Source organism: Cetorhinus maximus, chromosome 13 (genome assembly GCF_964194155.1).
Source record: "Cetorhinus maximus chromosome 13, sCetMax3.hap1.1, whole genome shotgun sequence".
In the NCBI taxonomy this organism is placed as follows: domain Eukaryota; kingdom Metazoa; phylum Chordata; class Chondrichthyes; order Lamniformes; family Cetorhinidae; genus Cetorhinus; species Cetorhinus maximus.
Window position 1 is genome coordinate 36,183,990 of NC_135891.1, and position 23,547 is coordinate 36,207,536.

Below are 23,547 nucleotides of genomic sequence, written 5' to 3' on the forward strand. Positions count from 1 at the left end.
TATTTCGTTGGCAATGAAGTAGAAACCTAATTGCTCAATGTATTGACCCCAGTCCTCGATGGATGAGTCATATGGGTCAATTCTGCCAAAGAGAGGCATTGCTGATGAGTACACTTCTTTTCTTTCTTCCTTTAAAGTATCAAAATACTCACAGTCACGAGGTGACGTGCTGTGTTGGTGCTATTTATCTTCGTCGCCAATTGCAATAATCTTGGCATGCAGAATAGGTTTCTTGTAAGAAACAGTAAACTTTATTTACAGACTCCAGGTGAGGCCATATGCTTGTTCCAAGACCCAGGCTAAAAAGCTCCGTCCCTAAGATTCCTCGTGCTTAGGGCTAATTCGCCTATACAGTCACATGATCCTATAACAGTAAGAAATGGTTTAACTTACAATTACTAAACGTAGGAAGGCAGCGCATCACAAGGATGGTTGCGATGGCCGAATAATGGCTGAAGTGTGGGGGCAAGTCTGGAACCTCCAGAAATATGTTTAATCACAGTTGGTAACACTAGTCTCAAGATAGGACTTTGTGGTATATATGTTGGCCACCTTCTAATACAAAATTCTCCGTTCTGCTTACAGGACCCATGTATCAGAAATCGTTGTAGGGTTTCTGCATTCCTCTGAATTTACTCAACCTTTGTGTAGTTCCTGGTAAGGTATGGACTGTCATTATGGTAAATTCCTCAACTTCTTCCACAAATTCACCATCACATCTTTCTGGATTCCCTGTTTCAATGCATGATAATCTGTCTGCTGTGCTCTGTTGTTTGCCTTGAACATATACCATATGAGTATCAAATGCTTATCAATCTCAATTTAAATCTTTGAACTCCTGATGGCATTGTTGCAAGCTCTTTTGAATTCAATATGGGGCTAAAGGTTTGTGGTCTCTTTTTATCATAATATGAAGAAGTAGTCAACAAATTTCTCACATGACTATGTAGCTGCGAATGCTTCCTTTTCGATTACTGTGTATCTCTTCTCTGTATCTGTTAATGACCATGATGCATAATAGGCTGGTCTGCATTTTCCATCTTTTTGTACCTGAAGAAGCACTGCACCCAATCCTGTAGAGGATGCGTCCGCTGCAACAATTGTGGGTAATTCCAGAATGTAATGTGCTAGTATCTCTGATAACATCAACCTCTCCTTGATTTTTTCAAATGATTTCTGATGTGCCTCTTCCCATCATAATTTATTATTGGCCTGGTGGAACAACTGGCATAGTGGCTTGTTGAGCTCTATTAAATTGTTTGGAAATGTTCCTACTTGATTCACCATTCCCACGAACCTTTGTGACACTGTAATGTTCCTTGGAACTGGGAATTCTTTAATGGCTCTGGTGCACTCACTATGTGATCAAGAAACCTGACTGTTGGCTGTGAAAAATCGCGCTTACTGTTAAGTGTCAATCATGTCTCTTGTAGTCTTCTCAGCACTGCTCTCATTCTCAAGCCATGCTTAGCTTGAGTGGACACATGTATCAACATGTCATCCATGTGGCAAATAACTATGTATAAGCCCTCTAAAAGATTTGACATGGTTCGTTGAAAGATTTCTGGTGCTGATGTTATTCCAAAGGGTAACCTATTAAAACAGAATCTTCCAAATGGTGTTATGAATATTGTGAGAAGCTTGGGCTCCTCATCCAGTGGTATTTGCCAGAATTCACTATTAGCATCTAATTTAGAGAATAATGAGCTCTTCCCTAATTTAGCTAAACTCTCATCTACTAATACCATTGGATAGGCTTCTCTTTCCAAGGCTTCATAAAATTGTATGAGATCAACACATTTTCTTATGGAGCCGTTTGGCTTTGGAACCAGTACCATCCCTGAGCACCAACTCATTGGCTCTTTTATGGATGAACTGACTACTTGCCTTACCATTGAGTCGAACTCTTGTTTTCCCTTTGTAAGTAATGGATGTATTACTGGGTGTATATACGCATATTAGTTTCACTTCTGGGGCTTAATATTATATGATACACTGTTTTCAAATTTCCCAATCCTGTAAACAACTTGGGGAATTCTGCTCTGAAGTCTCCTGATTGATCTTCACCATTCTTTATTTCTTCTATTCTGAGGATTAGATTCAATTCCATATATGCTTTTCTACTTAAGAGTGAACAACTCTGATCTTGAATTATGTATTGTACTTCAGTAATTATTTTCTCTCTGTGCTTTAAAGTAGTTAGTTCTCCCAGAACCTTCAGCTCTTTTCCTCCTGCCCCATCTTTTTACATCAATGGCATTGCACATCTTTGGCAGGACAATTCCCATGCCCATGTCTTTCTCTGCTGCACCAGCAACAGCTAGCCTGGGCTCTAGCCATTAATTGCTTTTCTTGCCGCGCATGTCTCTTTCTGTCTATTTTCCCTTTTTTATATCCAATGAATTCAACTGTATCTGTTACTTTGGGATTTGGGCTGTCTCTCTGTTCCCTGACTACTGACTGGTTTTGCCTCCTGATCTTGGCTTGTCAATCTAATTAAATCGCCTTTGCCAGCATCAAGTCATCTTGGGACTGCAATTAAATACATCATCCACTACGCAGACAGGTATTCTGTGGTGAATTTCTCATCTTTCAGATAACCATACTCACAGCCTTCTGCTAATTGGTGCATATCATTAATAAATGCATTGATGCTTTCCCCGTGTCTCTGGGTGCATTTATTGAAGCTTGCAAATTCCATGATGGTGTTCTTGTGGAGATTGGAATATATCTCCACTGCAACAATAACCTCAAATGTGGCTTTACCCTCAACGATCCCTATGATAAGTAGGATGTCATCCACATAGATGCCCATGGCGTACAAAAGTGTACTGACCTGCTCACAGCCTGGCTTTGCTGTGAGATCCAATGTGGTATGAAATTGAGTGAATCTCCGATAGCAGTTTGGCCACATTTCAGCCTGATTTAGGCCTGTGAGTGTCTCAAAATGCTCTGGTAGAGATAAAGTTTTTTCAAGTGCCAGCTTTTTTTTACTGCTGTCACCATATATTATTGTGTTGTTGGGTTTGAGTAGTTTCAATAAATTCTCAAAGACTGCAGGCTGCAAAACACTCTAACTTTATTGTAATATAATTACAGTTATAAGAATACCCTACACTAGCTTCTGACCATGCTTACTGTTATGAAAGTATAATAATTTTCATAATATTATTCTGGTTTAGAGTAAAGTAGGTTTATGGGTGTGAGTGTAGATGGCTCTGTCTGTGTGATTTAATTACATTTGAAGTCAGGTAGATTGCAAGCTTGAAATTATCAAAAGAAGTTAGGTGTAGAAATGTACTTGATGCTAATGGGTAAACATGGATGGGGTCTTAACATGTAAGGTATGAAGGGAATTTGCATTTTTAGATAAGTGAATGGGTTATTTGGATTTCAAAGGGATGTTAGGATGTTTACAACTAGCCGGATAAGCAAGGCTAAGCAGTGTGTTTATTTTTCCCTGGTTACTGACAATATTGGCAACATGAAAGATTTTTATATTATGGGAAAGGTAAAGTTCCAAAGACATATGGAACAATGGAATTTGCATATTAAAGAGAGAGAAACATCTATAAAGGGGAATGAAAGGTTATACTGGGGACCATGTAAGATCTAACAGGAATGTGTGAAACAGCCTTTGGGAAGCCTACAGCCATTTGAACATAAGTCTGCTGTGTCTAGTAACGAAAGTTGGAGACAAGTTTCTGGAATTGCACTATCAAATGGGTACTGCAGTAACTTACTGGCTTGTTTATTTAAATTTAAAATCTATTTTGGACTGTTGCCTTAAATGGGGTGTGTAATTTAGAGTCAAGTTAATTAGGAATTTTAGGATTTGTTATAGTATTAAGTAATTGTAGTCTTAGAAACATAGAAAATAGGAGCAGGAGTAGGCCAATCGGCCCGTCGAGTCTGCTCCGCCATTCATTATGATCATGGCTGATCATCCAACTCAATAGCCTGCTCCCGCTTTCTCCCCATATCCTTTGATCCCTTTTGCCCGAAGTGCTATATCTAACTTCTTCTTGAAAACATACAATGTTTTGGCCTCAGCTACTTTCTGTGGTAGTGAATTCCACAGGCTCACCACTGTCTGGGTGAAGGAATTTCTCCTCATCTCAGCCCTAAATGGTCTACCCCATATCCTCAGACTGTGACCCCTGGTTCTGGACTCCCCCACCATCGGGAACATCCTTCCTGCATCTACCCTGTCTAGTCCTGTTAGAATTTTATCGGTTTCTATTAGACTCCCCTTCATTCTTCTGAATTCCAGCGAATATAATCCTAACCGACTCAATCTCTCCTCATATGTCAGTCCCGCCATCCCAGGAATCAATCTGGTAAACGTTCGCTGCACTCCCTCTATAGCAAGAACATCCTTCTTCAGATAATGAGACCAAAACTGCACACAATATTCCAGGTGTGGTCTCACTAAAGCCCTGAATAATTGCATCCCTGCTCCTGTTCTCAAATCCTCTCGCTATGAAGGCCAACATACCATTTGCCTTCTTTACGACCTGCTGCACCTGCATGCTTACCTTCAACGACTGGTGTATGAGGACACGCAGGTCTCATTGCACATTCCCCTCTCTCAGTTTATAGCCAATCAGATAATAATCTGCCTTCCTGTTTTTGCTACCAAAGTAGATAACCTCACATTTATCCACATTATACTTCATCTGCCATGCATTTGCCCACTCACTCAGCTTGTCCAAATCACACTGAAGCATCTTTGCATCCTTCCCACAGCTCACCCTCCCACCCAGCTTTGTGTCATCTTTGTGTCACTCTTATGTATGTGCTTGAAATCTTTTCTTTTGTTAATAATTTTTTAAATCTCTAAAGGTCTGAGTGGACTCATTATTTCTGAATTCAGTTCGCACATCTTCTGGTAATAAATAAAAATTGCAAAGCTGTTGTGATAGTGTGGCCAAGCTTCCCTTGTGGATTTAATTCACCTGGCAGAGAGCACCAAAGACAATCCGCACTGAAGCCACACCCATATTTTAAAGCACCAGCTGCCATTAAGTAAGTTTGAAGGTCCATTGTGAATGTTAGAGGATGGGTGAGTGAGTTGGTAGAGCGGAAGGGTGGGTAGGTGGGTTAGCAGGGGCAGGGGGTTGTTGGGTGACAGGTCAGGTCAGGTTGTGGGTCAGTCAGGGCTGATAAGTGGTAAGAAACATTCAGGCCACACAAGTGCCACGCATTGGCCATCTCCAGCATGAGAGATTCCAACCATCTCCCCTTGACATTCAATGGCATTACGATTACTGATTCCCCCACTATCAACATCTTGGGGGTTACCATTGACCAGAAACTGAACTGGACCAGCCATATAAATATTGTGGCTACAAGAGCAGGTCAGAGACTGAGAATTCTGCAGACAGTAACTCACCTCCTGACTCCCCAAAGCCTGTCCACCATGTACAAGACACAAGTCAAGAGTGTGATGGAATACTCTCCGATTGACTGGATGTATGCAACTCCAGCAACGCTCAAGAAGCTTGACATCATCCAGGACAAGTCAGCCCGCTTGATTGACAACCCATCCACCACCTTCAACATTCACTCCCTCTGCCACCAATGCACAGTGGCAGCAGTGTGTACCATCTATACGATGCACTACAGCAACTCAAGGATCCTTTGCCAGTGCCTTTCAAACCCATGGGCACTGCCACCTGGAAGCACAACGACAGCAGAAGCATGGGAACACCCCTGTAAGTTCCCCTCCAAGACACACACCATCCTGAATTGGAACTATATCGCCATTTCTTCACTATCGTTGGGTCAAAATCCTGGAACTCCCTCCTTATGGGCATGCCTTAACCACATGGACTGCAGCAGTTCAAGAAGGCATCTCTCTAACACCTTCTCAAGGGCAATTAGGGATGGACAATAAAAATGCTGGCTGAGCCAAGAGCGCCCATGTCCCATGAAAGAATAAAAAAAGGTGGTCAGAAACGAGCTGGGGCCCAGATGGGAGCTAGATAAGTCAGATTGGGTGGAGTCTAGAGACTGTTGGGGGGTGGAGGTGGGGGGGGGGGGGGGCGGTGGGAGGGGGGGGAGGATTGAGGGGGGAATCAAAAGCATCAGTTTTACAGCTGCCCAGCAGTTGGCTAGGATTCTTCTGTTCAACATTTCCTGGGTAACGAAACAGGTAAGTAAGTTGGAACTGTCCAAAGTCTCCGAATTTAACTCAGAGTCGGAGACATTTTCAGAGGGTCCCAGAGAGTAAGGGAATTGCTCATCAGAAGTTCAAACTTCCTGGGCAATTCTCATGGAGTCGGTGTATCGGGACTTTTGAGCGATCCCAAAGCTTATCTTTGGTACGTCTGGTCTCCAGCGATCTGGAGACTGGAAGGACTGGGCCATTGCCTCTTTACTAACTGACTGGAAACTATATGGCCTAATTTCCACATTGGCTTCACTGCCTCTTTTCGGTCTCCATGCCTTCCTCAGTTTATCAGGTTCATTGTGCTAGGCAAACTCAGTGATTAAAATCATTTGATTTCGAAGAAATATTAACGTTGAGTAATTATCTGCTGTTCTACCCACAAGCATGAAACTTTCTCCCTCAGCACCTGACATGTTCAGCTGCTTGGCTTTTTGTCTTATGTTCCCCTCCATTTTTTCCTAGCTATGGAAATTATCAACAATTTCCTAACTGAGCTCTAGCAAACCTAAAATGTATTAATTCCTCGGCGGTATCCAGTGAGTAATACTCAGTAGGCCTTCTGCGGGGCAAAGAAGGTTTTGTTATTGAAAATGGTAATTGTGTGGTGTGGGAAGTCGGGAGGCTTTAGGACCTGGAGTTGCAGGCGCCTGCGCTCCTCAGTCGCTGTTGCTGCTCTTTGGACAGCTCGTCACTCTCCAGCCGGCATTCAGACGGTAGCTAAGCAGAGATGACAGTGTCTTGTCACTTTAGTTCAACACGGGCATCGGAAACCACACTTGACTACCAAGAAAACTGAGTGAGACAGCAGATGAATATTGGCTTCTCACGAAGTAAGTGATACTTTCAATGGAAATCACTATTCTGCCTATTTTTGACATTAATAACACATTTAAAATCGTTTAAAGTGCAACTTAGTAATTCCTTTCATTTGTTACTGATTATTAGTTCACTAATAATATGGGGGGCGCTGATCTTCGCACACGTTAGAAAGTAGAGAAATAATCAGAATTGAACAATATTTCTCCACTTATTGGAAAAAGAATCTAGATTAAAAGCCGGAAGATGTATATGAATTAGTGCTGCATATTCTGAAAATAGGGAAGGTCTGAACAAATGAATTCAAGCTTGTAACAAAGTAACTTGACACAACAGTGTCTTTTCCCAGAAAGGAACTAGTTGGTAATGGTTAATGGGGACTTTGTGGTAAAGGACATTTCTTCCTGAAATGCCCCTCGGACCGGGAATTTGTTAAAGAGACAACATTGGGATCCAGCTGCTCAGTTCCATACGCTTTCCTTCGATTTTGTCTCAAAAATCATGTGTTGAACGCTGCGAAACAAAATGGGAACAGTCTGCAGCGAATAAAGCCGCACAAGGGAAGCTTCAGTAACAAATAACAGTTCGTCAACATTTAGGGAAAAACTTTCAGCTCAAGAATTTTTTTGTTGTTGAAAAGTTGATTCAAATTGCCTTATATTCTTCATTAAGTTAGGCTGTTGCTGTTATTTTTTTTAAACGTAGGGTTCAGTAGCGCAATGAATCCTCAAACCTAACGAATCTCAGCACAAGACGGTGAGCATGGAGAACATCACAAGTGTGATCGAGTTATTAAACAATTCAATGAACCAGACTGAAGAAATGAAGAGGATGCCTCAGAATCCTCTCGAGTATCAGGTAGTCACTATACTTCTAGCCCTGTTGATCTGTGGAGTGGGGATAGCAGGAAACGTCATGGTTGTGCTGGTGGTGCTTAAGACCAAGCACATGAGAACTCCCACCAACTGCTACCTGGTGAGCCTGGCTATCGCAGACCTGATTGTCCTTTTGGCGGCGGGTCTGCCCAATATCACAGAGAGCGTGGCCGCCTCCTGGGTTTATGGATACGTTGGCTGCCTTTTCATCACATATCTGCAATACCTGGGCATCAACGCGTCCTCGTGTTCCATCACCGCGTTTACCATCGAGCGTTACATTGCAATTTGCCACCCCATCAAGGCTCAGTTTATCTGCACCGTGTCCAGAGCCAAGAAAATAATCGCATTTGTATGGGCCTTCACATCTGTGTACTGTGTAATGTGGTTCTTTTTACTGGACATCAAGCAGATCCAACACGTTAATGGCATCCAGGTGGTTTGTGACTATAAAGTGTCCAGAAATCATTACTTGCCCATTTACTTTCTGGACTTCACTATATTCTACGTGATTCCTTTATTCGTGGCCACAGTTCTGTATGGGCTCATTGCTCGGATATTGTTCCTGAATCCGATCCCCAGCACACCGCAGGATACAGCCAATAACTCCATTCACAAGGGACGCACTAATGCCTCCAAGATGTCCTGTCGCCGCAACAAGGGCGCGCAATCTTCAAGAAAGCAGGTAACGATCCCGATTTAAAACCGCTCAATGAATTGTCATTTCTTGTCACTGGCCTGCTATACTTCTTTCATTGTCTTTCATTGTTCGGTGCCAGACATTCGACTTCGTGCATTTGCAGATATGTTATGCCTGCGGATCTCAGAAAGATACAGTATTTGAGAATTGTGGAGTTAATCACTGGGTGACAAAAGAGGTTTGAATAAACAGCACTCCCGCAAATTGCGGGTCCCGCACAACTAATAAACTACTAGAGCGTCGGTAGGCAGGCAAACATGTTCTGGAAATCATTCAAAGTATGGCAGAAGCAAAATACTGCAGATGCTGGAAATCTGAAATGTAAAAAAAACTGACAATGCTGGAAATACTCAGTAGGTCTGGCAACTTCTGTGCAGATTCAAGAACAGATTTAACTTTTCAGGTCAAGATCAGAAAATGCTGGAAATACAGCTCTGATCTTGAACCTAAACGTTAACTCTGTTCCTCTCTGCACGGATGCTGTCAGACCTGAGTATTTCCAGCATTTTCCGTTTTTATTTCATACAATAAGGCAGGGTTGTTTCCTGCAATAGAAGTATATCGATTCTAAAATGGACAGCTAAACATTACAGTGACCATTTGATTTTTTTTGCCAATTCTTGTACACTTTTTTCTGATGAAACATTCATTTTTCCAATAGATATTGTTGCATACCTGAAAATACACAAAGACACACCTCTCTTCAGTACTCTTACCTTTCGTTTCTGCACAGTGCAAGTTTATATTTACAATTTGAAATGCTGGAAAACAGAATTACAGTAGGTGGCAATATGAGGCCTCTCTAAAGTAATGTTGAGTTGAAGTGACACGCTCTCCTTACCTCTCCATACCAGCTTACTCACTGTTATACTACCATTCGCCTAGTTCTGTGAAGTGAAACATTTAACAGCAACAAGAAGTATGTAGTATGTTGCAGTATCCAAGTAACAGGATTTCTGAATCAAATAATAGGAAGTAGAAAGTTGTCTCAAGAATATCAGCAAATGAATAGATATTTAGGATCATATTGAAAGATTTATAATGTACACAGATTGCTTCAATATTACTTGGCATATTACTATGTACGCAACTTTTTGGTTTCATTGCTACAAAAGCAATACATTTGTCAATGCAGATTTACTTACAGTAATTCATTTGGTTTTTTTTTAATTTACATACTTAATGCCATTTAGAAATCCTTTCAGCCAAGTACCCTTGATTGTCTATATTCTGAGTAGCTGAGTCATAATGATCAGGAAGATTTCACATTTGATCCGAGATCCATGCTAAGTTATCCTATTTCAGGCAGTAAGGCAAGCTACAATTGGCCTTAACGCCCAATGGTGAGGGAACATAGAAGTCGTTGTGCCCTGCTCCTGATTAGTGTTTAGTGACCACTGTTGGAAGTTACATATGAGCATCAGGTAAGAATGTGATGCCCTCTGCAAGCAAATAGTTTGCAGCCATTCCTTGTCAATGTTCACACATGAACAATGATTATTTGGTCAAGATATTGATGGCCATGCAGTGCCCATGGACTGGTGCCCAAGGAAGGTGATAAGACTATCAGAAGAGCAAGGAAACAGAAAATATTTTTAAAAATCTTCCATTATTCAGTGCTTCAAGTTTTGTTGACTGATTATCAACAAGATTTCCAGTTGAAATTGACATTTTAAGTCTGCCACATTCTTTTAATGGTGAGGCATTATTTTCTGATGCATAAACCATGTTGGTTTTTGTACATCCTCCCCCTACCTTCAAAATAAAAACCAACATTCCACCATCTTAATCCATTGTCATTGTACATGTGCACTAGCTTTTAGAGATTTGTCTATTTGAACATTGAAATCCCTTTGCTCCTCCGCAGCTGTTAGATTATTGCCATTAAGAATATATTCCAATATTTCTTCTACAGATCCAAAATGTATTGTCACATTGAATTTCGTTGACTACAGTTTTATTCATTCCCTCAGCCTGTACACATCATTTTCCAAATTTCTTCTCCCATCTTCACAACTTATTGTTTTCTTAATTTAATGTCAAATGCAAACATGGATATACAACTCTCTATTTCTCCATCCAAGACATTGATATATTTGGTGGAAAGCTGAGAGCCCAGAACAGATCTATGGGGAACACTGCTTGTCACAACTCAACAATCAGAGAATGTTGCCTTTTTTTCTGATTTTGTCTCCTATCTCTGAATCGATTACCAACTTTTATCTTACAACCTTCTGGAAAGTAATATATACAATATCCACAGATTCTTCGCACTCGCCAAGTTCATGACTTCTACAAAAAATGTCAACTAGTCAGACTAAACCTATCCTCCACAAATTCATGCTGACTCTTTTTGATCTGCCTGTGCAGAGATTTAGGGAGGTAATTCCAGAGTTTAGGACAGAGGTCAGCAACCTGTGGCTCTGAAGCTGCTTACGGCTCTTTATCATCTCACACGGGGCTTCCAACCTTTTCCAGTTGGATTGAATTGTCATAAAAAAGCCTAAAAAATTATGTTAAATGAAGTAAGAGCCATACTTTAATAATGGGGGATAAAAGTTCAATCATTATTCTGCACTTTATGGTTTCAAATGATTACGTTAACAAATGACATCATTGTGCTCTAAATAAACTTGTTCAAGTGGTATAGTTACATCATAGCGAAAGATAATACCTTTGGTTTGAGGAACAGGTTTTATGGTTGTGACCATTGTTGTTTCTTATATAGCTGAGATGATAAATTATTCTGAATGTGCCATTAGAATCTCTTTTCTGATCACAAGAATCAATAGCTGCAAAGACTGTCCAAATTCTATGTACTTTAAGTTAAAATTTGTTTCGAAGATGACTTTACTGACAAAATTATAATAAAATAACCCATTTACAACAAGATTTGTTATAAAAACACAAAGACAAAAAGCATTTTTTTTCAGTTTTATATGTACATTTCTAATGGCTTTTATATTCAAAGTGGAAATATGCTGTTTTTCTCCATTAATTAATATGCAAATAGACACACAAAAACTGAACATGCATGTATTGGAAATATGAAGAAAAAATATTTTAAAAGATGCACACAATGTCAAAAAAATGTGATAGGTCTATTTTAATTTTTTTTTCTAATGATACAGCAATCAGTGTATGTATTTTATTTGTGATATAGACAAATCATGTATTCTACCAGGGACACTTGGCAATTTGCCATGAATATGGTTTAGAAATGATGAATTCTCATCTTGTGGCTCCCAATAGTTTCATTTTAGGCAGTTTTTTTAGAAAGGATCGTCAGGTAAAAAAAGGTTGCTGACCCCTTACTTAGGGTCTTAACAGCTGAAATCATGGCCACTACTTTTGGAGCAATTAAAATCAGGGATGCTTAAGAAAACAGAACTAGAGGAGCTCAGATAACTTGGAGGGTTGTCGAGCTGAAGGAAATTACAAAAATAGGGAGCAGTAAGGCATGGAGGATTTGAAAATGGATGAGAATTTTAAAATTTAGGCATTGCTTGATTGGGAGCCAGTGTAGATCAGTGAACACAGGAGTGTTGGGTGAGTGGGATGTGGTGTGTTTAAGGATATGAGATGCAGAGCTTTGGATGACCTCCAATTTACGAAGGGTGGGGTGTGAGAGGCTAGCCAGGGCTGCATTGGATAGTCAAATCTGAGGTAACAAAAGTATTGATGAATATTTAAGCAACAGATGAGCTGAGACGGGCAGAACCAGGTAACATTGCAAAGGCAGGAATAGGCGATCAGGTGTGATGGCTTGGATAAGAATATGGAAGCTCATTTTGGAATTGAATGTGACACCAAGGTTACGAACAATCTAGTTCTGCCTCAGACAGTTGCGAGGAAGAGAGATGGATTCCAATGAGCCACAATGTGTCAATCACTAACATTAATCTAAAGAAGCTACGTACAACAGATTATTCACTACCTTATAGCATCAAATTCATAGTCAATAACAAAAAGTATTAATGCCGAGATGTGTGGAACCAACAAAATCTGCACTCCAATAACTAACTTTCCAATTATCTATCACAATTTGTGTGGAGTTAAGATTTGTTTGAGACCTTTCTTCATCGTACAACTTACACCAATATCTTCTATGACATGAATCAGTATCACAGGGAGGAATTTAATGTTTGTGATGGGGATCTCACCCATTGACTGGAAACCAGCAGGAGCACTGCACTGTCTCCATTGTGGAAAGCACTCAAGTATTAAGTGCCCATCAGGCACCTAAGTGGTCAGTGTCATGCCTTGTCCAGGATTAAAGACCCTAGGAGCAGGCATCCTGCATCACCACCCCCCCTTTCCCCCCAACTACCCCCACTGTGAGCTGCTCCCCAATCTGAGGCTAGCAGCCCTCCATTACCATCAATGCAACTGGGAGCAGGGGCTGCTACCAGTAATACCCGCTCCAGAGGCCCAGGGTGGATGAGGGACCCCAGGCCAAAAGTGAGTGAGGATGGGTTAGCTGTGGTGGGGTGGGGGTCATGGGAGGGGGTTTGGAGGAAAAGACTGGGAATTGCATTCAGCGGGCCCTGCCTTCCCGGTGCCAGATAACTTGATTAGGCACTGAGCAAATTACCAGCAACAGTGGGATGAGCCCCTTAAATAGGCATTAATTGCCTACTTAAGGGCCCAAACTGGCCGTCCATAAGCCTTCCTGGTCCCAGACTTAATCAGGTGGAGGCGGGAAGATGGCGGGATCCACACCCTTTACCCTCTCACCCGATTAAATGTACCTCCCCATCTCCAAACTCACCTCCAGGAGAGGTTGGGGCATTAATTCCCGCCTACAGACTCCTGTATGGCATCAATTGGTATCACAGAATGATTAAAACCATTATGCTAGAAATACTGCATATGTTTATTCCTCTACCTGTGATATCAAAGTTCCAAAGTGGTAAGACTAAAATTTGGGAACTCTCCATTATTTGTAATTTTCACTTAGAAGGGTTCTCCTCTATAAACAAGGTTCCACTCTACTTAATATGGGAATGATTATCACTTGAAAATATATATCTGATAAATATGTTTAAAAGCTTATCCTGACTAATATTAAGGTCTAAGGAAATATCACAACAAGTAAAACTTCATACAATATTAAAAGTGTAAGGAAATGTCAAATTAAGTAAAACCTCACACAATATTGTCTACTGCACTCAGAAAATGAATGTACTAAGATGCATACATATATGTATCTAATGAAATTTTTTGTCTCATATATTGTCCATCATAAGTATTGTGAATGTAGTATTTTGTAGTCCAATATTTGCTTTCTTTCTTTCCTACTTTGCTTTCTAATTGGTTATGTCCTACTTTCCACTCCCTATACTACAAAATTTCTTTATCCCTGCCGTCACTAAATTGCTTCCAAATCACATTACATTAAAAAAAATCTACCCAGTCAAATTACACCACATAATCATTTCCTCAAACTAAGCTTGCATGATAGTTTGCTCCTCTTCAAATCATTGATAAAAGGGCTAGAGGGATTATTGTATGCATTTGCAGATGATACTAACACAAAGGGCATTATAAGTAATGTTGAGGACCAAAGGAAGTTGGAATGGGATATTGTAAAGTTGGCAGAATAGGCAAAAAATATAGCAGATGGAATTCAATACCAATAAATGTCAGGTGGTACACTTCCGTAAACAAAATGAATTATACTGGATGGAGTGGAACAGCAGAGAGAATGGATGATTCAAGCACACAAGACCTTGAAAGCAGCATCTCATGTGCATAAGGTAGGGGAAAAAACTCTTGGAACACTGGGTTCTGTGGCAAGATCTATGGGATATAAAAGTAAAGGTGTCATAGTGAATCTGTATAAAACCTTAGTAAGAGCAAAGGTGGATTCCTGTAGTAATTTTGGGCTCCATACTATAGAAAAGATGTTGAGGCAATATAAATGGTAGAGCACTGGCTCACTAAGATGATGCCCAGTATGAGCAAATACAAAAAAAATCGTAAAATTTGGGGATTTTTTCATTAGAACAGAGGAGATTATGGGTTTCACTTTTATCTCCATTAGTATCCAAGGAAAATAATCATTCTTTAAAATATATGTGATCCAAGTTTATTTCAAGTAAAAATGTGCATCTCAATAATCTCTCAATATTTTGAAGAACGGTTCAGCAGGGATGATAAACCTATCTCTATCAGTGATTTGCCATGGTTTGTTATAAATGCACAAGAGGAAAACAGCAGTAAGTCATTTATATAAGTATTTTATGTGATACATTGTAATTTTATGCTACAATATCAATTGTATAGCTTAATTCAGTTTATTGCCTGTGTTTAATTTGGGCAAAAATGAAATATAACAATGACATTTTTTCAGATTACTCAGAATAGATGCTCAAATCAATTATACAATAAAAATATAATTACAAAACAAGCTTTCAAATAACTTGATAAATATTAATGTTAGGTTAATTAAATATGATAATGCCGGAGATCTTTTTAAGTGTTTGATAATGGCTATGTGCTCGAAACAGCCTTTATAAAATTGCTTTATAAGCACTCTATATCCAGTTATATTTAGTGAATCATTTATAAAGCAAGTATAATAAGAAAATTGTATACTAATAGGTTTTCCTTCTTTCAGGACTTAATTAATTTAAAAAGTTCACACCAATCTAAATACCTCAGTTAGTTAACTGTTGTAGATCATTTAAAATGCAATGATTAATAGTGCAATATTTTGCAGTAACAAGAGACAGGGTGGTAATTCATCTTGGACTGTAGTGTTAAATGGAAGCTAGCAAATTATTAATCTGTTTTACACTGCACCCAATTTTCTTTGCTGTTGATGGTGAGGTTGCATTCACCCAAGACAAATTTCCAACTTATCCACCACCACTATCAAATCATTGATAAAACAGGCAGGAAAAATAAGGAGAATTTCATCAACCACAGTAGAAGAACCTGCTGCCATTTTGTTGAATCAAGCTTTTTTATTCCATCATTGTTTTCATGTCAGTGAAAATGTAAATCTTTTTGGCTCATTCAAGTTGACAATAACCATAAATCTCACACTGTTCTATTCTTTCCATTTAGTTCTTCATACCCTGATGACTAATTCTGGATTATATAGCCTATGATTCAAGTATCCAAAATCGGAATTACTGATTTTCTGAAAAAACTAGACGTTGTTCATATTGTGTTATTTATTTGTTGCAAAACTACTGAACCTGCTGTAGTTTACAGACTACGCAAACATTCCACATCCTAATTACTCAGAATGTCAACCTTGGCGCAGTGGGTAGTACTCTTGCTTCTACGTCAGAAGATTGTGTGTTTGTCCCACTCCAGAGACGTGAGCACAAAATTCTAGACTGGCACTCCAGTGCAATACTGAGGAAGTGTTGCTGTGTTAGAGCTGCTGCCTTTTCGATGAAATGTTAAACTGAGGATCTATCTGCCCAGTCAGGTGCACATAAAAGATTCCATGGCATTATTTTGAAGAAAAGCTTGGGAGCCCTTTCCAGTGGCCTGGTCAATGTTTATCCTTCAAACAACATTGCTAAATTAGATTATCTGGTCATTATCTCTTTGCTGTTTGTGGGACTTTGTTGTACACAAATTGCCTGCCACAGTTCCTATATTACAACAGCAACTAGACTTCAAAAGTGCTTCCTTGGCTGTAAAGCACTTTGAGACATTCTGAGGTTGGCAAAGATGTTGTATAAAAGTGAATTCTTTCTATCTTACTTTGATTGTTATGTATGTTGCAATATTACCATTCCTGGTGTTGATATTTCAGTTACGCCTATCTGTTTTTATCCAGTCATTAATTTTATGGTTTTGGGGTTTAGAAACATTTGGTTTTCTCTTTCTAAATAGTTCCCTGCTTCATTTAACTTACAGCAAGTATAACTGACTCAGTGTAGAATATTGGTTCTTTTCTCTCTTATTTCTAGTCATTAATCTCCTCTTTTTCCCTATGGGAATCAACAGTTAGGAAATAATTTTTCTTTGTGTTATCATGGATTGCAAATGTTTCTGACTTGTACATGGTTAAATATAATCCTGACTCCTGACCTATACAGACCCCTGATAATAAGTAGCTGTCCTTTCTCTGTATGCTACACACACACAAACGCACAGAACACAACTCACAGAACACAACACACACACACACACACACAACACAACACGCACAAAAAGCACTGCTCAGTCTTCCCAAATGATTTATAGACAATAAGGGTATGGTCCTGAGCTATTATGAAAAACTATATTAGGCTTGTAGCAGGTTGTTTATTATCCTCAGTGCCAGATTCACTCACTAGAAGCATTATTGCCTCTGAGTCATAAGATTGTGGATTGAATTCTCACCTGAGCACTTCACCAAGTTTACATTGAGGTACCACTGCAATTGGAGGAATTATCTTTCATATGAGACATTAAACTAAGGCTCTGTTTGTCTGTTCAGTTGGGCATAGAAATTACCATAACACTATTTTTGTAGAAGAGCAGGGAGTTCTCCCAGTGAACTGACCAAAATTCAGACATCAACCAACAGAACAAAAACAGTGACTGGTCACTCATCTCATTACTGCCTGTGGGATCATCTGTGCACAAACTGACTGTCATGTTTGCCTACAATATAACAGTAACAGTGAAACACTTTGAAACATGCTGAAAGTTTGAAAGCTGCTAAACAAATGAACATTCTTCCTTTATTTTCTCTTGCTCTGCATGCACATTAACAATGCAAATTATTAAAATAAGCATTGTTTGCATTGTTCATTGTACATGTAAGACCCAAATTATTTTTTCATTTTTTTTCTTGGAAGGGAGGAAAAGTGACCGTCCAATAAAAATAGTTTCTTGTCTGTAGAAAGCTGTATCTTTCTGGGTGATGATTTACCAGAGAATCCTCAGAAAAATCAGTTTATCGATTCAAGAATTAATATTTTAACCCATTTGATAATCTTTTCTGTTTTTTTATGCATTGCTCTCCAGGTCACTAAAATGTTGGCAGTGGTGGTTATCCTTTTTGCCCTTCTCTGGATGCCCTACAGAACCTTGGTGGTTGTCAACTCTTTCATGAATACACCCTACTTGAACACCTGGTTTCTATTGTTCTGCAGGATGAGCATTTACCTGAACAGCGCCATCAACCCTGTCATTTACAATCTAATGTCTCAGAAATTTCGTGCTGCCTTCAAAAAACTTTGCAAATGCAAACAGACACGGGCAGAGAAACCTTCTGCCTATAACGTGCCTGTTTACTACAGTGTAATGAAAGATATGTCACATGAAAGTCCTGATCATGATCTAACAGAGCAAGAGGATATTAATGGCTACCCAATTTCTAACAAGAAGTTAAATTTTGATAATACCTGTTGTGATACTAATACGTTTAGTGTTGCCTGAAGCAGTAGTGAGCATCTTATAAAACTTGTAAGAGAAAGTTAAATACCTATTTGCCTAGCGTATGGTTTCTGATCCATTATTCCCTATTGCTTATGCACTATAAAAAATTATAATTCCTTGACAGTTTTAAAGTAAAACACATTGAAGGTTTTTTCAGAGAGTTATGTTTTTCAATTTCAGGCACCACCTATGTTTTAAATTATAATAAATAAAAACTGTGATTTTATGTCTGGAAATTAAAGCTGTCATTAAAGTAAATTAGCTGGATGAGTGCGAAAGATAATTTGTAGCAAAATTGTAAACTTGATTTAATCACTACTTGAGTTTACACTTGAACTAACAATAACATAGGACATTTTCAGTACTCTTTACCTGCACACAGTTTGTTAGCAGTCGAATCTCTGAAACATGTATATTATCTTAGCAATTCTGATATAAGGATTCAGCTCCTTATTACCAGAACATATTGATTTACCACATCATTGGATTAAGAACAAGAAAATGTCCAGAAATCTCCTGAAGCTCTGCCATTTTAAATATTTGTATTGGAGAGCAGGAGCTGCTCTTACAGGGACAAATATAACACCGCAATAGCTATATTACTATGTATCTTCTCTGAGTGATAACAGAAATGTTAAAACTGGGTAATTCCAGGGTAGATCACCTGAAATAAATAGACAGATAATTTCTGAAACATTTTTGGATCCTGATTTCTGGTAGCTTTATGACAATCATAAAGAAAATAAAGTGCCATTTCTTTGTGTGACTAAATGATTAATAAATGACGGTATTTTTCAATAGTTACATTTTTTGCTCAACATAAGCCAAGAACTTTACATTAATTAAATTAAAATAAAAGTGCATGCAACAGTACAAAAATGCAGAAGTGATCAAATATATTGGTTTAACATTTTTTCTATTGCACCCAGACTTCGAAGTTCAATCCCGGTAATTCACAAAATGACTTTCTGTTGTGGGTTTTTAAAAGAATTATGCTGATGTGTGTAATTTGCTAATGTTTATATAGAAATGTCCTCAAGCAAATGTTGCAGCTCTGCATATTTATTAGGACTAGGACTTTGAGAGAATATCACAATGCACTTTCTGTGACTGTTAATATTAAGTAAACATACTATAAGTTAATTTATTGAACTTGTTATTAATTATTGTCATTCCTTTGTCAGCACTGTGCATAGTATGCAATTGTGTTTAAAATGCTAGTGAATCACAACAAAATACTCCTACAGCTTTTAAGTAGTTTCTGTGAATTTGGTTGAGGCTAGAATGCCAATTAACAAGCTTCATAGACATGTCTGCAATTATTTATGCTGTCAGTGTAAACCAGAAATTGTAGTTTGGGAGTCTTAGATAAGTTTATTTGTAAAGTATGCTGATTTAATGTATATTTCAATAGAACATATTTCCACTGGAACAGATTTGTGATCTTTTATTTATATATAGTACAAATCAAATGATAAGTTGTTGTATATGTATGAATTGTAAAGTTATAAGGCTGTATGTAATGTTCTGTGAATGTTCTTGTACTTAAGTATTTGCCCATTAAAGTGATAAATACAATGCTCATGTCTCTGATTGATATCAGAAAATTTGGCACTATCGAATTTTGTCTTTTGTTAAAGCCCATTGTCACTACGTTCCTTATTTTCTCACCTATCAGCTTTCAGTTAAGAATCTTTTCAATTGTTATTGTCATTTTAGTTTACTCCACCATTTAACTAGTTCATGGCTGATCTTCTATATGTCGCCATTTCCCCTTTATCCCTTGGGGCTGAATTTTTCACTGAGCAGGCGGGCGCGTCCCCGACCCGCTCAAGTATAAAATGACGTGCGATGATGTCGGGCGAGCGCCCTGACATCATCGCGTACTTGCGTGATATATCGGTCAGCAGGCACGTGCGGGAGTTGGCAGCGCACCCGCCGACAATTAATAGCCCTATTAAGGCCATTAAAGTGTTAATTGAAAGCAATTTTTCGCTGCCCGTCCAACCTTATGGTTGGTGGGCAGGGGATAGGCCAAGCGGCCTTTGGATTTTTTATAAAATCTCATCCACAGGCGGATGAGATTTCCAACAGGAATTAGAAATAAAATAACATTTTTGAAACATCATTTATAACATGTCCCTGCTCATGTGACAGAGTTACCTGAGGGGTCATGTTTTTAACATTTGTAAATTCTTTACTTTTGATTTTAAAAATCTTCAGCTCCATGAGGCTGCTTTGTGCCTCAGGGAGCTTTCAGTGGGCAGAATTTTGCCCTTGGTGGGCGAGCGGGCCCCACCGGCTCGGCGACGGGCAGGCAGCCGACCACCGCCGCTGAAACGGGGCCCGCCGCCATTTTGAGTGGGCGGGCCAAATAAAGCCCGCCCAGCGGCCTGCCCGACAGGAAGCGCTATGCACTTCCTGTGCGGGGGAGGGGGGGGGTGGGCGGAGGGATTCCCCATCTGTCAAAGTGTGCTATTTCGTGCATGCATGCATAAGAGCGTGCTGCTCCCTAAGACAAAGTCCTGTCTCAGGGAGTTTACTGACAGGTAAGAAAAGTCAAAAAATAGAGAAATATTAAAATTATTAACATGCCCCCCTCATGTGACGATGTCACATGGGATGGGACATGTAAATAAGAAACACATAAAGTTTATTAAATTTTTAAAAAACGTACATGAAACTTCATCCCACCAGTGGATGAAGTTTCATGAATAATCAGGAGCCCGCTGGGGCTCCTGGCCTGCCCACCAGCCTTAAGGTTGGACAGGCAGGGTCTTTAACAAGGTTAGTTGGCCTGTCGATGGCCTTAATTGGCCATTGAAAGGTCGGTGGGCGGACAGCTGATTTCACTGTCTGCCCGCCTTCCTGAAGATTTAAATGGACCGGGATGACGTCGGGGGTTCCTCCCGATATCATCCAGCGTCATTTTCCCATTGGCGAGCAGCCCTGCCCCCAAATCGCTGAGGGGAAAATCCTGTTGAGTGCGTGCATCTACGCGCAGATGCTAACTTCCGCGCTTGCCCTCCTCCTGCCCCCACCCTGGCAGGGCTCAGCGTTCAGCGCACATTTCACTCTGGCTAGCTGTTAATTGGCCAGCCAACGTGAAATCGATGTTGGGGCCCTATCGTGAGAGGCGGTCGGCTTTGTGAACTCTCCTGGGCCCGCCTGCCGTGTCCGCTCGACAAGGTAAAAATCCTGCCCTTGATATCATCGGTACCTAGAAATCCATCAGCCTCTGCTTTGAACATACTCATTGACTGAGGCTCACAGCCCTCTGGAGGTCAAGAATTCCAAAGATTCATCACCCTCTGACTGAAGAAATTCCTCCTCATATTGGTCCTTAACTTCTTAACTGTCCCCTGGTCCTGGACCCGCTAACCAAGGGAAACATCCTTCCTGCATCTACCCTGTCGAGCCCTGTAAGAATTTTGCACACTTCAATAAGATCACCTCTCATTCTTCCACACTCTAGACAATATAGTCTCCTCAATCTTTCCTCATAGGATAGTCCCGCTATCCTAGGGATCAGTCTGGTGAATCTCCATTGTACTCTCTTTATGGTCAGCAAATCCTTCCTTAGGTAGGGAGAACAAAACTGTACACAGTACTCCAGGTGTGGCCTTACCAAAGCTCTATACAATTACAGCAAGACATCTTTACTCCTGTACTCAAATCCCCTTGCAATAAAGGCTAACATACCATTTGCCTTCCCAATTTAAATTACATTTAAATTATAATGGCCAGAATTTTCCTGTTGGTGTGCGGGGCCGGGCCCTGCAAGCCTGCATGTAAAATGACGTGTGGTGACGTTGGGCAAGCGTCCTGATGTCACCGTGCGCCATTGCAATATTTTGTTGGGCGGGTGCGCGATGATCTCTGATGCGTGTCCACCATTAATTTACAGGCCACTTAAGGCCCTTGAGGCACCAATTGACGGCGATTTTTCGGTGCCCATTTAATCTTCAAGTTGGTGCATGGGCGCAATGGGCAGGGGGGTAGGACACATTTGTATTAACCTCATCCACGGGTGGGATAAGAGGGCTCAGTGGGGTTGCAAGTGTGGTCTGTCAAATATTGATTTTTCAAAGTTACTGATACTTGCCTGTGTGATCCACTTTACTTCAAAACACATACCAGCTGCTTGGTCTGTACTCACAACCTTCAGGTCAGCACTCTGCAGTGAGAAATCTTTTTAGGGCCTGCAGGTTTCAGGAAGCCTTCTCTTATCCTGGGAATGGGAGCTGAACTGTCCACTGGAGGCAGCTCCTCTGAGGAGGAAGGGAGGACTAGCAGGGGGAGGAGACCAGGAGTGCACATTCAGCCTCCAGGGGAGCCACCTTTGGGAGGACAGGTGCAGGCACAGGGGGTGCAGGGCCAAGAGGTAGTCCAAGGCGGAAGGGGCCGCAGATGATGCCACTATCCTGCTGCAAGGGGATACAGGCGGCGAAGCAGCTACCTCAATATGTCTGAGGTGAAGTGCCGAAGGAGGCTCCATCTCTCAAGGGAGACAGTCAACTATATCTGTCAGATGATTGGGCCTGAGATCTCCACTAACTGTAAGGGTGGACACCCCATGCCAGTGGCTCTGAAGGTCACAGCTGCCCTCAACTTCTATGCCTCTGGCTTCTTCCAGGGGTCGGTGGGTGATCTTTGCGGTGTCTCCCGATCAGCTGTCCACACTTATATCAAGCAGGTTACAGACGCTCTATTCAGGCGTGCATTGACCTTCATCCACTACTGTTGGGACCAGGCAAGTCAGACTCAGTGAGCCAGAGGCTTCGTGGCCATTGCTGGCTTCCCCCACATCCAGGGTGCAATAGACTGTACACATGTGGCCATCAAGGCGCCAGCAGGTGAGCCCGGTGCCTTCGTCAACAGGAAGGGCTTCCACTCCATGAACGTGCAGATAGTGTGTGATCACAGGATGCTGATTCTACAAGTCTGTGCAAGGTACCCAGGCAGCTCGCAAGGCGCCTGCATCCTCAGACACTCCCAGGTGCCGGGGCTCTTCAGTGCTCCGGCTCGGCTGGATGGATGGCTGCTGGGTGACAAGGCTATCCCCTTAGAAGGTGGCTCATGATACTTCTCCGCAATCCAAGAACAGAAGCTAAGCAGCGGTACAATATGAGCCACGCCTCCACAAGGGCTGTGGTGGAGAGAACTATCGGTCTTCTTAAGATGCACTTCCGATGCCTGGGCTGGTCAGGAGATGCACTCCAGTACCCCCCAGAAAGTGTGCCGCTGATAATGGTTGCATGCTGCGCTCTCTACAATCTTGCGCTGGGAAGAGGGGATGCTGAGGACGTTGAAGATTTAGATGCAGTGGCTGCGGCTGCACACGATGAGTCCAGCAGTGGGTCCAAGGATGAGCACGCACAGGGAAATGCTGAGGGGGTAGACCCTGACCCGGGCATACTCCAGGGGGCAGGGACATCCAGGAGGTTTTAATCCAACGATCTTTCAGCTCGCACACCACAGATGGATCTCCAGGATAAGCCTGGGTTACAGGCTCCATACTTGATACCTAAGTGCAATATCTGCCTGGTTAGGATCATTAACTAAGGGCCTTGTTAATAAAGCTG

At 40.8% G+C, this 23,547-nt stretch overlaps 1 protein-coding gene across 2 annotated transcripts; it reads left to right on the plus strand.

Moving 5' to 3' along the window:
• Positions 1-6,869: 6,869 nt before the first annotated feature.
• LOC144689179 (thyrotropin-releasing hormone receptor-like) lies at positions 6,870-19,569 on the plus strand. 2 transcript variants are annotated; one of them, XM_078556299.1, is made up of 3 exons: positions 6,870-7,005; positions 7,697-8,551; positions 17,549-19,569. In XM_078556299.1, the coding sequence occupies exons 2-3, from the start codon at positions 7,754-7,756 to the stop codon at positions 17,960-17,962; spliced, it is 1,212 nt and encodes a 403-aa protein (XP_078412425.1). In that variant the 5' UTR covers positions 6,870-7,005; positions 7,697-7,753; the 3' UTR covers positions 17,963-19,569. The 2 variants fall into 2 exon arrangements, with proteins under 2 accessions (XP_078412425.1, XP_078412426.1); XM_078556300.1 differs by lacking the exon at positions 6,870-7,005 and having other exon boundaries at positions 7,214-8,551.
• The last annotated feature ends 3,978 nt before the right edge of the window (positions 19,570-23,547 follow it).

Bases quoted from the DNA above. Each gene is read 5' to 3' on its own strand.
- LOC144689179 (XM_078556299.1), top strand. From the start codon at position 7,754: ATGGAGAACATCACAAGTGTGATCGAGTTATTAAACAATTCAATGAAC. The intron at 8,552-17,548 runs GTAACGATCCCG...ATTGCTCTCCAG, and splicing joins CGCAATCTTCAAGAAAGCAG to GTCACTAAAATGTTGGCAGT.